General features: G+C 36.8%; 1 protein-coding gene across 1 annotated transcript; it reads right to left on the bottom strand.

Annotated features, from left to right (window-relative positions):
- Positions 1 to 4,502: 4,502 nt before the first annotated feature.
- On the bottom strand, positions 4,503 to 6,836 carry LOC147482126 (protein FAR1-RELATED SEQUENCE 5-like). The gene is made up of 3 exons (XM_086579203.1): positions 5,897 to 6,836; positions 5,428 to 5,702; positions 4,503 to 4,625 (listed from the first exon to the last, which is right to left on the bottom strand). The coding sequence occupies exons 1-3, from the start codon at positions 6,834 to 6,836 to the stop codon at positions 4,503 to 4,505; spliced, it is 1,338 nt and encodes a 445-aa protein (XP_086435329.1).
- Between the last annotated feature and the right edge of the window lie 8,191 nt (positions 6,837 to 15,027).

Below are 15,027 nucleotides of genomic sequence, written 5' to 3'. Positions count from 1 at the left end.
ATGAGTTACTAAATGGTTACAAAAGAACATTAATACGTGCATGGATCAATAATAGCGACGAATGTAAGACTAAATGTCATGAACTAATGGAGAGAGAAAGGGAGCAATCTTCTCTATTGGCCATCGATCATTCAATCACAGAATTCTAACAATGAACTACGTTCGACTTGATTCCAGTTCATCAGATAATTGGATACGTAGGCAGTTCGATCATTTGAACTCATTCACAACATCATTCTCCCCAAATTTCCTACACGCGTAAGGTTCGCCCAATCAGAACCTTTACATTGGCGCCGTCTGTAGGGTGAATTTCTTGGAAATTCATCTACTAAACTTTCAATTACTCCACTCAATCTTTAATTTGTGAAATTTTTGGTCTCTAAGGCCCATGAAGCTTGGTTGAAAAGCACGTCACTGAACGGTATTAGAAGAGTGTCTGAGAATGATAATATATTACCACTGAAGTCAGAAATAACAAGTTGATGGCCAGTTCGCAACAATAAAAAAGGCAGCATTCTAAAGGCAGCGTTCTAAAGAGAGATAAGTCTATTGAATATGCTTCATTTATCTTAAACTATGATCTTTGCATCACTTCTGTTAATCTTCAAACACTCATATATTGCGGGCCGTTCATGGTCATAGCATGAGATCCATTTTCTTTGCGTCTAGAATATTTTTACTGCTCTCCTACTGCACATCAATTCCATGTTATGATATGTCTTACACAAAAGACAAACACTTAATTTATTGTAGAATACCAGCTACCATCAGAAAATGAGAATCACATTTGATGGTTCACATGCATAGTTTGTTTCATTTATATTCAATTTCCAATTGACAGCAATGAGACATCCTCATGCTATGTACTTGGAGATAATATTACTCTCTTTAAGCTAAGGGACTGATAAGATCAACAACCTCCTCAAAGCCTTGAGCAGTTGAGCGACCTACGTTCCAGCTCCAGATATTCAATTTCATTTTTATGATTATCTTGAATCATGATGCTTCTCATTAGCACTTATCTTTATATTGCTTTGCATTCATTTTCAATGAATTGGCTTAAGCTTGGAATGTTAGCTAACATGCATATGTTCAATGGCCTGTCCGTTACACAATTACACCAATTACTAGAATTAATTGGATGGTCATTCATTCATGTTATAACATACGCACATGCATATGGAGCACCGTTATATTAAGATTTTAATTAAAATCATAGGCTAGCAGTATGCGTTGAATAGCCATTAAAACGACAATCCGTCAGTTTTCGAATCCAATTCATTTCTTATGCTATTGTTGAAACCATGTGTTCCTTTTGGCTAAATCAATACGTCCTCTACTACAAAGAACCAGGACACTCCTCCGCAGTCTAGATCATATTATAAGCTCGTGAATTACCATCTACATATACGAGTTCAGCACTCACATTACGCTATCGTGAACTACATGTTCAGGAATCCAAAGATTTTGAGCAACCTAATCAAGGGCATGTCATATCCCGGTTAACAGATTTAACTAAGGGGTGGGATAGAGGCACAGTTACTATAGCCACATTGTGGACACAGTGTATCCACACCACTAATCTCGTACATCAACACAACTGATCTCTTGCCAATCCTACGGACATAGTCCACTCTATCCCACCAAATCGAAATAAACAAAATTTCAGAAAAACAAAATTTTGTGAAACAAAAAACACGAAATAAACAAAAAATCGTGTTTACCTTCTTCTCCAAAAAATTACATCGAGAATTCTTCTCCAAAAAATTTCTACCCTCTTCTCTCCATAATTCACGAGGGTAATCTCTTTGGGTTGTGTGCTTCTTTCACAAAAGGTAATTTCTCTATTTTGTTTAAAATATTATTGTACCGTTTTCTCTATTGATTTGGGTACTGTTTTCTCTATTAATTTGGGTACCGTTTTCTCTATTAATTTGGGTACAATTAACGTACTGTTTTCTTTTGAGGCGTTACAATTTTTTTGAGGGTACAATTTCTCTATTGTACCATTAGCTGAAACGTTAATTGTACTGGATAGACTTTGAAAATTCAAAATGAGTGATAAGAAAATTAATTTCGGTTTTTGAATGGTTTTTGAGGCAACAGCAGATATGGTTTTTGAATTTCCTTACGCATTTTCTCGACTAGCCTTATTATAGATTTACACTTGTGACTTGCTTAAATGGATAACAATTTGTTTGAGTTGTAGTTGCTACTATACTTTGTTCACAATGCCCTTGTTTCCACAATTTTGACATTTTTTGTTACTGTAGATGGAAAGAGCTTTGTGCAATAGGTGTGGTGATAACACTCATTCATTAGAGAAATGTTGTTGGTTGTCTACCCCTTGTTGCATTCGAAAATGCCGTGGAAGTAGGATCCTGAAACAGTCTAGCCAAATCCAATCTCTTGGGAAATTTTTTTGACCTGTCGCGCTTGTGGAGACTTCCAATGGTTAGAAGATGCGAGAGCATCGTCATTAGTACGTCTGGAGAATCTAAGATGCAGACAGCTGAATTGTGCAGGGTTTAGAAAGGTTAACACAACAAAGAAGAAAAATGAAAATGAAGGCAGAAAATTCTTGAATTGCACAGAGTGTGGGGAGGATTTTGAATGGTTGGATACGTTGTTAGCTTTGTTAAGGCGCAACATTGAGTTGGCAGCGAATTCAAGCTCTTCCATAGTCATCACCTCTTCCTCGTCTTCAAAAAAAGATAAAAAAGTCAAAATCATAGTTGAAATTGACGACGATGGTTTGTCGAAAGAATTCGAGTTGCATTGTAAAATTAGATGAGTGGTTGATTTCAAGTTCTTTGTATTGCGTTTTTTGTGAACTTGTGGTGAATGTAATTATGTTGGTTACGATGTAACAAGGGAGCTGTTTGAATGGTTGGATATGTGATTGATGGCTAGATTTCGTCAGGGAGTAAGTGAACTATTTAAATAAGTTTCTTGGAGTCTTTGTTTAGTATTGAGGCTGACGGTATGAACTGGAAGAATGTAGTAAAGAAAATGGAGTCTTTTGGTCCAAGGGCAGGGCGTGGGTGCTGACATGGCTGGTGGCAGGGATGAGGATGTTCCTTCAGCTGGTGGTAGCGGTGCAAGACCCAAGATTGAGGAGGTTGATTAAGTCTTTTCAGTTTAGCTTTATGAGGTTCTAGTCCAACCATTCTATATACTTTTATGTTGTTTTCTTCTCTGTTACTTCTGTTGAAAACATGTGAATGTGGTATTTTGGTTATGGATTAATGCATTTTGTCCCCCAGTTTTATTTAATCTTTAGTGTTAGATTAGTTGCACATTGCATTGCCACAAGTACAAGTTTAGGCAGGATTTGAGTTTAGGCAATGTTGTGACAGCACTCACATTGCTACACACAAGTACAAGTTTGATCCTGACGCATTAGTTTGTCAGAGTTTGATCCTGACGCATTAGTTCAAGCTCTTATAGCAGGTTTTGTAACATGCAACCTCATTTTGTAGAAGTGGAGTCTAACGAGCCAGCTAAAATTATTCACACTCATGCCAATGGATTTACTGATTGCTGCATAGGGAGATGTGAGTTCTATCATTCGCTCCAACATAAGAGATTACAGCTCCTTCTGGGGCAGACAAAAGGGCGTTAAATAGTCTACTTCCGGGATGATCTATGTTTGTTTGGAAGCAAAAATGCTCTCTTTCCTTCGTTTGTGGATTTCCCTTCTAGAATGTGCTCTGCCCTCCTCAGGAGTACAGGGACGCGTTAAAGTTAAGTTAAAATCGTCAAAATTGTTAGAGCCTCCTCATTCAGATGCACACACCCAGACCCAGAGTGATACAGATGATAAGAGTAGCTTACATATGTCTTTAGAAGTAGTGGAAAATAATATGTATGATGGCGAGGACTTTTTATTGGCTGATATACAACCCACTGCTTCAGCAAATTAATATCATATTGACTTTTTAACAGCAAGCATTAAGATCAAATCTTCTAGTGGGCCTTCGCATTGCCAAGGTGACCGGATCGTCACAGATGATGACAAAACTATAGTCTCATCAATGTCTAATGACTCGCACCAGAAGGAACATAACTTACCTAGCCAAGATGCTCGATACAACAAGCAAGAGCTGAATTCTTAGCTCGTGTACTTTATATGCATGTGGAGAATGCATCCATCCATCCATTCATACATGTTAAATCAACTGTTTATATCTTCAGGTGATTCAGAAAATCATGAAAATGGATGTTGCTGAGCCCTTCCCTCTAACATGCAACCTCTAATAAAATCAGGTTCATATAATTTACTAAAACTTCTGACAGGTAATCAAGTTCTGACATATAATCAAGTTCATATAATTTACTAAAATTTTGACAGGTTCCAAAATGAATAAATAGTTTACTAAAACTATGATAACTAAAACTCTGACAATTCACTAAATAACCAAATTACTAAAACTCTGACAATTCACCCAAATAACCCAAATAACTAAAACCTAAATAAAACTCAAATCACTAAAACTTCTTCACAATTCCAGAACTCTGACAGCCCCACCAAATAAAGTTGATGACATGAATGGCGCAGAGATTCGTGTCCTCAAACAGCCCCACCACCGCTCCTTGCTAGGGTCCATACGAGCAGGATAAAACTGGATAAAAGGAAATGTTATCATATGTTAGAGCTTCAGTAGCTTCTTGCAAAGCAGCAACAACCATGCAACTCGCAAAACCTTACATAAGCTTACATAAAACCATGGACAAAACATCATAAACACTTACATAAGCTTCTCCACAGCCATGCAACTCGCAAAACCTTTCGCGCCAAATACAAGCTTCAATCATATTCGTCATCATTTGTGTCCTCGTCTTCGTTCTCCTCCTCATCGTCGTCTTCGTCCTCTAACTCTACATCTAATATTGTAAATCAAAAAAGAATGGAAAACGTTAAGTTTTAAAGGCAATTGCGTAAGATAGGATACTACGAATTAAGCTTAAGGAAACAATATTATACTTACTTGGGCCCTTCTTTCTGTTTGGATTTTCAGGACAATTTCGTCTGTCATGGTTAACACCAACTTTGTTACAACATGTACATCTCCTCTTTGTCTTTGCTTTGGCTTTTGCGCATGCTTGTTCAAGACCCCCTTTTATTCTACCACTGTCCTTAGTTTTCTTATAAATCTTCACGATTTTTTTTCTTCCTTTTGTTTGAGAGATGTTAGGATTCAAAAGTAAAACTTGGGATGGGTCATTAAGTGGCGGTGCTGAACTATCAGTAATGGTGCATGAATTAACAACTGAAACACCAGGGTCAACTTCCTTCTATTTCTTGAGCTCCACTGACAGTTCTTGCAGTCTTTGTAGCATTAATTGGTAAAATTTCAATCGGTTTCGCGAGCCTTCATAAACCAACCGATTAGCAACCATTTGAAGTCGAGTAATTCTCAGTACCTCAGAGTTCTCATGGCCATTTACCAGTCCACGATCATACTCAGCTCTATACTTATTTGCCCCTTTCATCCACCTCTTAAGAATAAAGAGCTCGGGAATCTCAATATCACGACTCTGAAATACCTTTATGAGGTGTCCACAAGGTATCCCCAGAAACTCAAAAGTTTTGCATTCACAATTACCTTCTTTTGTCGCTGGGTTGAACTTCACCTTCCATTCACGCTCGTCACCTGTAACTCGCGACTTATAAGTGTAGGTTCTGTTGCCGTTAGTACCTTTTTCATCATCATGCAGGACATACTCAGTTTAAGCTAACTCGAATTCTTGCTTGAACCTATCATATGCATTCCTTGTATATACACTTGTTGCACTCTTCAAGAGAAATGAATTACCGCCTACAATCCGATTCAAGTGTTCAGTAATATAATCCTCTTTTTTTTTTTTTCTTTTTCAACAATCCTCATCAAACACTTATCATTTTTCACTACAAACTCTCTAAGAGTTGTCGTAGATGTGAAAAAGTTCTTGTAAACAAAATTCATGCTTTCAGAACGCCCGGTAGTCGAAGTGCCTGCATAAAAAGTATCCAAGTGATAAACTGGAGCCCATTTGTGTCGAATCTTGTACATCTCTTGAAGCCATTCATTCTCCTCCAACTTAAAACTAGACATCAATTCTGCCCACCTCCTTTCAAACTCATCAGGAATAAATATTTGCCGAATACAGTGTTTGAATTCTTTTTTGAATTTTGACTTCCGGTAATAATAATTTGGAAGTTTTTCAGGCAACTTCTTCATAATATGCCATAGGCAGAATCTGTGTCGAGTATTAGGGAATACCGTACCAACAGCTGGAGTCATAGCTCTATCTTGATCTGTGATAATTGCAGATAGGGCACGTCTGCCCATAGCTCCAAGCCAAGTCTCAAAAACCCACGGAAAAGAATCTTCTGTTTCATCCAAAAGCAGTGCACAACCAAATTGGATTGATTGCATATGGTGGTTAACTCCAGTAAATGGGGCGAATGACATTTCATATACATTCTTACGATATGTGGTGTCAAAGAAAACCACGTCACCAAAATATTGAAACTGTGTACGCGACCGACCATCTACCCAGAAAAAATTAATGGCCCTTGCTTCATGATCCATCTGTATTGCATAAAAGAAATTAGGATCCTCTATACTTTTCTTCTTGAAAAAATGAAGCACCGCGGTAGCATCACCTCTCACCGGTTTCTTGTATTCTTTCGAGGGGCTCAAATGGTTCCAACAATCCCTATCATCAAAACAAATTTGTACTCCGTCAAGTATATCAACAACTTTATTCACAGGTACACCACCATCACGAAATGAGTCAATCAACATCTTAGCTGTAGCAGACATATTTCTATTAATAGGCATACGCATTCTTTTTGCCGGACTAACCAGGTTGTGATTGTGCTCGCAAGTAAATTTCATCACTTTCCAGATTCCACTATTTTGCTTTGTACCCTCATTGAAGCAAGGCACCCACATTTAACTGTATTTGTGTTTCTTTTTCTCACTTCTTTCTCAGTTCCATCCACATTTTTATTTTTGCCTCCTCGATCTCTATAAACCCCAAATCGCGAGCAAGTCATTTGACAACTACTAACTTCATCCGAACGAGAAACTGATTTTTCAGAGCTTCGAATTACGGGACTAAATCCAAACGATTTTATGTAATCTATATAGAATTGTTTTGCAGCTTCAAGAGTTTCAAAACACATTCCCAAACATGGTGGCTTCACAATTTCCACTTCCACTTCAAACTCCGGAGGTTGAACAGAGGAAGAAAATGCCACAGAAGGTGTCGTAGAAGACTCGGGTACTGCAAATAAATGTGTCCACAAAAAAAACAAAAAAACTATCACGGTACAATAATACAGTATTGAATTCGTTGGTAGAAATCGAAAATAAAATTGAAACATTAGCTCACCTGAACCATATTCTTCCTGCTCTCTGACTTCATCAATCAATATTGAGTCGTCTATCTACAGTAACAAAAAATGTCAAAATTGTGGAAACAAGGGCATTGTGAACAAAGTATAGTAGCAACTACAACTCAAACAAATTGTTATCCATTTAAGCAAGTCACAAGTGTAAATGTATAATAAGGCTAGTCGAGAAAATGCGTAAGGAAATTCAAAAACCATATCTGCTGTTGCCTAAAAAACCATTCAAAAACCGAAATTAATTTTCTTATCACTCATTTTGAATTTTCAAAGTCTATCCAATACAATTAACGTTTCAGCTAATGGTACAATAGAGAAATTGTACCCTCAAAAGAAATTGTAATGCCTCAAAAGAAAACAGTACGTTAATTGTACCCAAATTAATAGAGAAAACGGTACCCAAATCAATAGAGAAAACGGTACAATAATATTTTAAACAAAATAGAGAAATTAATAGAGAAATTACCTTTTGTGAAAGAAGCACACAGCCCAAAGAGATTACCCTCGTGAATTATGGAGAGAAGAGGGTAGACATTTTTTGGAGAAGAATTCTCGATGTAATTTTTTGGAGAAGAAGGTAAACACGATTTTTTGTTTATTTCATGTTTTTTGTTTCGCAAAATTTTGTTTTTCTGAAATTTTGTTTATTTCGATTTGGTGAGATAGAGTGGACTATGTCCGTAGGATTGGCAAGAGATCAGTTGTGTTGATGCATGAGATCAGTGGTGTGGATACACTGTGTCCACAATGTGGCTACAGTAACTGTGCCTCTATCCCACCCCTTTAACTAATTACTTTTCGTACAACACTCTCTTTGGTAGGTCGCCTGTACTAGGAATTGGTGCTACCATAATACTGCAGCACTGAGATATACTTCAGTATAACAATGCAAGTTTCAAATCTCTGAATCAACACCACCCAGACATTGCGAACTGCCGAATTAAGAGGTCATTCACTTCTCTAATCATTAAGTGTAGGTCCGCTTACACAGTCGCGAGTGATCGATCTCCTACATAATTTATTAAAGTCAAACTTGATTGATCGAAAATTGTTGCCATCAAGTTTGCATACAGGTTACTCAAATTACAAACCAGGAGCTCGCAACAGCCATATGCTAAGTACAATCCGGCTACAACTTGAGCTCGATGCTCAATTTATCTCCAAATTATAATTTATTTTGTTCTAATTCCTTTTGGATATTACTTCAATCTAGTGCAGAATAAAGCTCTAAACTGGGGGCTATCCATAACCATCTCCGGACTGGGGCTTATTATTGCCACCTAAACATGTTCAATTATGTTATTATGCATCTCCATAATTACTACATACTGTTAGTTCGTACTAACTCTTTGGTGCTAGCTCACATTTTTTACAGGTCAATCAAGCTCCAAAACTGGGGCTAGCTACAGTCACGCCAATTCAAGGCTAACTATCAACCATAGTAACGCCCCCTAAAAGGCTACCTATCAACCAATCAACTTGATGCCTGCTAAGGATCAAGTTTGGTTCGACTATAGTCACGCCAATTCAAGGCTAGCTATCAACTGTGATCTCCAAATCACACGCTCCATCGAGCTCAAATGCTACAAAGCACCACCACTTCTCACTAGTTGGGGACCTATATTTCTAGGACCGACTCATTGCAAAATGCTCTCTAAGAGCACTAGGCTCCCATGGACCACATCGCTCACTTGAGCAAAATGCTCACTCGAGCTTGAATGCTACATAGCGCCAACACTTCTCACCAGTTGGGAACCTATACATCAAGTGCCAGCCCAGTCCAGAACGCTTACTCGAGCTCAAATGCTCCCTAGAGCAGAACGCTCACATGAGCACTCCCTGGTACCTTGACCTACGCTCACTCGAGTAGAACGCTTACTTAAGCACTAAGTGTCCCTCGACCTACGCTCACTCTAGTAGAACGCTTACTTAAGTACTAAAGGTCCCTCGACCTATGCTTACTCGAGTAGAATGCTTACTTAAGCACTAAGGGTCCCTCGACCTATACTCACTAGAGCAGAATACTTACTTAAGCATTAAGGGTCCCTCGACCTATGCTCACTAGAGCAGAACGCTTACATAAACGTTAAATGGTCTCTTAACCCACGCTCACTCGAGCAGAACGCTTACATAAGCGCTAAATGGTCCCTTGACCTATGCTCACTCGAGCGAAACACTTACTTAATTAAGCACTAAAGGTCCCTAGACCTACGCTCACTAGAGCAGAATGCTTACACGAGCTCCAACACGCTCACTGTTCTACTTGGACACGAGTCAAATTATTTCTCTCGTTAGATCGTTCTTAAAGAAAACACGACTTAACGAGAGGGGGCTGTGTGAGGGATATATATTATCATCAATATATTTACAGCACGTGTTATTGCCATTGATCATATCTTGAGACTAACTTATTGGATCATTACAATTAGTCATTTCAAGAGTCATGAGTTACTAAATGGTTACAAAAGAGCATTAATACGTGCATATTGCAATAATAGCGATGAATGCAATACTAAATGTCATGAACTAATAGAGCACGAAAGGTAGGGGGGGGGAGAGAGAATTCTATATATTTCCTCTCCACTCTCTAGAGAAGGGGAGCCATCTTCTCCATTGGCCATTGATCATTCGATCATAGAATTCTAACAATGAACTACGTTCGACTTGATTCCAGTTCATCAGAGAATTGGATATGTAAGCTGTTCGATCATTCGAACTCAGCCATAACATCATTCTCCCCAAATTTCCTACATGCGTAAGGTTCGCCCAATCAGAACCTTTACACCTACATTGATGAACTCCACCTCTTAGTATTTGAGCAATACCAAATGCTAAGATCCAAACCTAGCGATAAAAGTAATCAACCAAATTGAACATCATCAATTTAGTGAACATGTAATTAGATAAGTAAAAGGGCTAAGAAATTACTTTACCTAAGTAACAGGAATGCTAGCTTGGTAATAACCTCAGTAACTGCATTAGCAGTTGTAAATTTTGTATCACCCTCCTTGTGCAAATCACATATTGTATTGGTACTTGCTTAGGAGCAATATATCTGTAAACACCCAATTTAACAAACACACGAGCATTAATCATAATTTTTGAATTCTAAACAACACTAAATCAAAATCAAATAAAAAAAATCGTATGAAGCAAACTAAAAAATTGGGACTAACTTAAAAACGGTGTTGGTAGATTTGGATTACCTTTTGGCCGACTATAGCGACAAGAGAAAGAATTAACAAGGACCAAACCCACAAGTGGTGGGGCGGGACAGAGAATCACTAGCGAGAATAGCGATATTGAAATCAGACCTTTTTATTTAGCTTTAAACACACGCTGTCTGTGGGAGTTGATTTTGTGGGTGAGATGATAAATTAGAGAAGAGAAGTGAAGTGAGGTGAGAAAATGTGGAGGAAGGAATCTGTAGTGATTTCTTTATTTTTTTGAAGTGGTATACGACCATACACCAACGAAGTGGATTTTGGAATGACTTTTGAACTCGACCTCAAGAGTTCGCAGAGCTGCGGAGTGAGAGAGAGAGAGCACGAGTTAGGGCTTTGGGTGGGTGAAGAAGAAGGATAGAGAGATATTGGAGACAGAGTGTTTGACGAAGAAGAAGAGGAGATATTGTGGACAAACATAAACCAACCAAATGCCATTTTGGGCCATATACCCCCCCTCAGCCCAGAACGTTCACTCCGCTCACTTGATTATGTGATAATAATTGGAAAAATAAATTGAATTATAATAACGGATACCAGAGAAACTAACAATTATGTCCGTTAGAAAGGTAGTAGCAGATATATGTGTTACAAATTAAAATTTTGCTTCGTTAGAAAATGGCCCTTATGGTGTAGTGCAGGTTTGGATATGTTTTATGACGCATTCCATCCTTGTGAGATGTGATATAAATACAGGATTAAAATTTATTACAAGGTTCGATCTTTTAAGGGAGGAACTAAATGTATTTTGCCTCACTAAGAGATGTGACGTAAACCTTGGATATGTGGATTCATATGATATTTTATGACGCATTCCATCCTTGTGAGATGTGACGTAATGTGGGATTAAAATTTATGGCAAAGTTTCATCTTTTAGGAGAGGAACTAAATATCTTTTGCCTCACTAAGAGATATGACGTAAACCTTGGTTGTGTAGATTTACATGATATTGGTATTTCACGCGGTTATTCACATGTGTCGTCCAAGCTTATGTTGGCCCCCAATGGAAATGTGAGCACGAAATGGACTTGTGTGTGAATGAGAGTCATGCTTTGGCAGGGCATGTTCCGACACGAGTTCAAAGTGCGGAAATGGGAAATGGTCCTTTAGGAAATATAAAAGATGTCTAAGATAATTTAATAAATCATGGGGGGATTAAAAAGTATATTAATAGTTTATATAATACTTGAGACATTATTTTTATGTTTTATTGTTATCATTGAATTAACTCTATTTTGCAGGAGGGTGGGCTACCTAATTCTTATTGCAGGGATGAAGCCCACTCTAGACTGTTAGGCGCTAAGGTACTGTATACTTCTTTAAGTTAGTATTTAGATAGTTAGTTACAATGTTATATTAAATTTTATGTATTATATTGGTATGTGTTACAAGGATTGCACGTTAAGAGAAACTAAGGTTCTCTTGTCAGTTGGTGAAAAGGGATCGATGTCTCTAACGTAGCCGAATGATGTAGACGTGGTATACGTAACTTCATGGTGATAATGTGTATTGTTATGAACTATCATGAGCATTGCATTTAGGGCACTCACATTAGCATTTTTAATGCTGACCCCAGTTTGCTTTGCATTCAGGAGTATGTTTCTTATGGAACCCAGACCTTTCGCAGGAACCGCAACAGTAGTAGCTGTTTTTGCTTAGGAGTTGTTTTTCTTTAGATATTCTACATTTTTGATTGTATGTTAGATTTTGAGTTAATAAGTTGAAACATTCTCGTTTATCTTTATTTTGGTTTGATGTTCCTCGACATATCAGGATGATTGTAATTTGGAGGTTATTAATTTTGGATTCCTACAAGTATTCTTATTCCACAATTTTTTTTAGCAGTAATTAAATGCCTGTTTATCATAAAGGTTTTTGGTTCACGCCTTGGGATTTGTAGGATTTGGATGACGTGGAAATAGAGTAAATATCTATTTGTTGTCAATTCGGATTCTATGAAAAATCGGGGTGTGACAGGTAGGCTTATGTCTTGTTTTTTTTGTCTATCTCTCTCTCTCTCTCTTTCTCTCTCTCTCTCTCAAACTCTCTCTCTCTCTCTCTCTCTCTCTCTCTCTCTCTCTCTCTCTCTCCTTCTTCTTCACCCACCCAAAGTCCTAACTTCGCTCTCTCTCTCTCACTCCACAGCTCCGCTCATTCCCACTACTTTGCAGTATACCAGTATTTTTAGACCTTAATTAGGACTTCTTGTATTTGGTTCAAGCATGAGGAGTTATGTTTCCACCATTCTTTCTTCCCCTATATCTATCCCACGTTCAAGGTTTCGTGAATTATAGGAGCTGTGTTTCACCTTTCTTCAAACTAAATTGTGTATTCCAAAAAGCTCATTATTGTAAAGTTGGCACTTGTAGACTGCGAATTAAAAAAAGTTACCGTGCAAAGATATAGTGACAGCCCAAAATGAGCCTTCGGCAATTTCTGAGACATTTTGCAAGGCCATGAAAATGGGGGCTCACAACTCACATACTGTACAGATCCATGATTAAATATTTATGGACTTGCAAGCTAAAGCATACGTGTTGACTGCTACCGAAAGCATACATATGTGGCCCAATAACATAAACAAGTCCACAACACAATTCTTGGATAATAAATCCAGTGCATAACTGCATTTGTTCTATGGTACATTTTGCATAAAACTAGTTAATTACCTACTTACCTTTGATCAAGAGGTAAAGCAACATACTTGCAACTAGCTTTCGAACCCGTCCTACGAACGGGTGCCGTTATATTAAATTATTGTAAAAAATATTAGCAACTATACATAGCTATGAGATATGAAAATTATATTAATCATTCATTCAAATTTCTTGCACCAATCTCTATAAAAATGAAGCATCAAACCTTGATAAAACTCATCGACTTCTTTTTGTTGTTAGATTTAATAATAGAAGTTTGATTGAAGTTTTTGTGAGAATTCTCAATGTGACGAAGATAATATTGAAGCTACTTGAATAGCATGACATTTTTAATCATAATAACAAAATTATGATAAACACTACTTAAAATGCAAAACTATATTTGTCGAGACATTTATTCCCCCTATATATAATACAAACATGTTTTAGGGTTATTAGTTCAACGCATTTGCATCAAGTTTATGATTTTTCCATTAATTATTCTTTGAGGTTAGTTCAATGTAGTACATTGCATTCAGTTTCCAATTTCTCATTAATTATACTTTGAGGTTAGTTTAATGCAGTTGCATCAAGTTTTCGATTTCCCGTTAATTATTATTTGAGGTTAGTTCAGTGCAATTGCATCCACTTTATAATTTTCCGTTAGTTATTCATTAAGGTTAATTCAATACAGTTGCATCCAGTTTTTGATATTTCGTTAATTAGTCTTTGAGATTAGTTCAATGCATTTGCATCCAGGTTCCAATCTCCTGTTAATTACTCTTTGAGATTAGTTCAATACATCTGCATCCAGTTTCTGATTTTCCGTTATTTATATTTTGAGGTTAGTTGAATGCAGTTGTATCCAATTTCCAATTTCCGTTATTTAATTTTTGAAGTTAGTTCAATGCAGTTGCATCCAGCTTCCGATTTCTAGTTAATTATTATTTGTGGTTAGTTCAATACATTTGCATCCAATTTTCAATTTCATGTTAATTGTTCTTTGAGATAAGTTCAATGCATTTGCATCCAGTTTCTGATTTCCGATTAATTATTCTGTGAGATTAGTTTAATGCATTTGCATCTAGTTTCCGATTTCTCGTTTATTATTTGATAAGATTGCATTTGTATCTAGTTCTCGATTTCCAGTTAATTATTGTTTGAGGTTAGTTAAATGAATTTGCATACAGTTTCTGATTTTTCGTTAATTATTTCTTGAGGTTAGTTTAATGCATTTGCATCCAATTTATTATTTATGCTTTGAGGTTAGTTCGATGCAATTACATTCGGTTTCTGATTTCCCGTTAACTATTCTTTGAGGTTATTTCAATGCATATTTGCATTTAGTTTCTGATTTCCCACCAATTATTCTATGAGGTTAGTTCAATGCAGTTACATTCGGTTTTTTATTTTCTATTAATTATTTTTTGAGTTTAATTCAATGCATTTGCATCCAGTTTTTGGTTTCCCATTAATTATTATTTGAGGTTTGTTTAATATATTTGCATACCGTTTAAGATTTCCCATTAAATATTTTTCAAGGATTTGCATCCAATTTCTAATTTTCCGTTAGTTATTCTCTAACGTTAGTTTAATGCAATTGCATCCAATTTTCGATTTCTAGTTAATTACTTTTTGAGTTTAGTTTATTGCATTTGCATAAAATTTTCGATTTCCCGTTAATTACTCTTTTAGCTTAGTTATGTATTTGAATCTAGTTTTTTATTTCCTTTTAATTATCCAATGTGGTGTATAATACAAACTT

The sequence above is a fragment of the Coptis chinensis genome, chromosome 8 (genome assembly GCF_015680905.1).
Source record: "Coptis chinensis isolate HL-2020 chromosome 8, ASM1568090v1, whole genome shotgun sequence".
Classification (NCBI taxonomy): domain Eukaryota; kingdom Viridiplantae; phylum Streptophyta; class Magnoliopsida; order Ranunculales; family Ranunculaceae; genus Coptis; species Coptis chinensis.
This window is presented reverse-complemented; position numbering and strand designations above follow the sequence as displayed.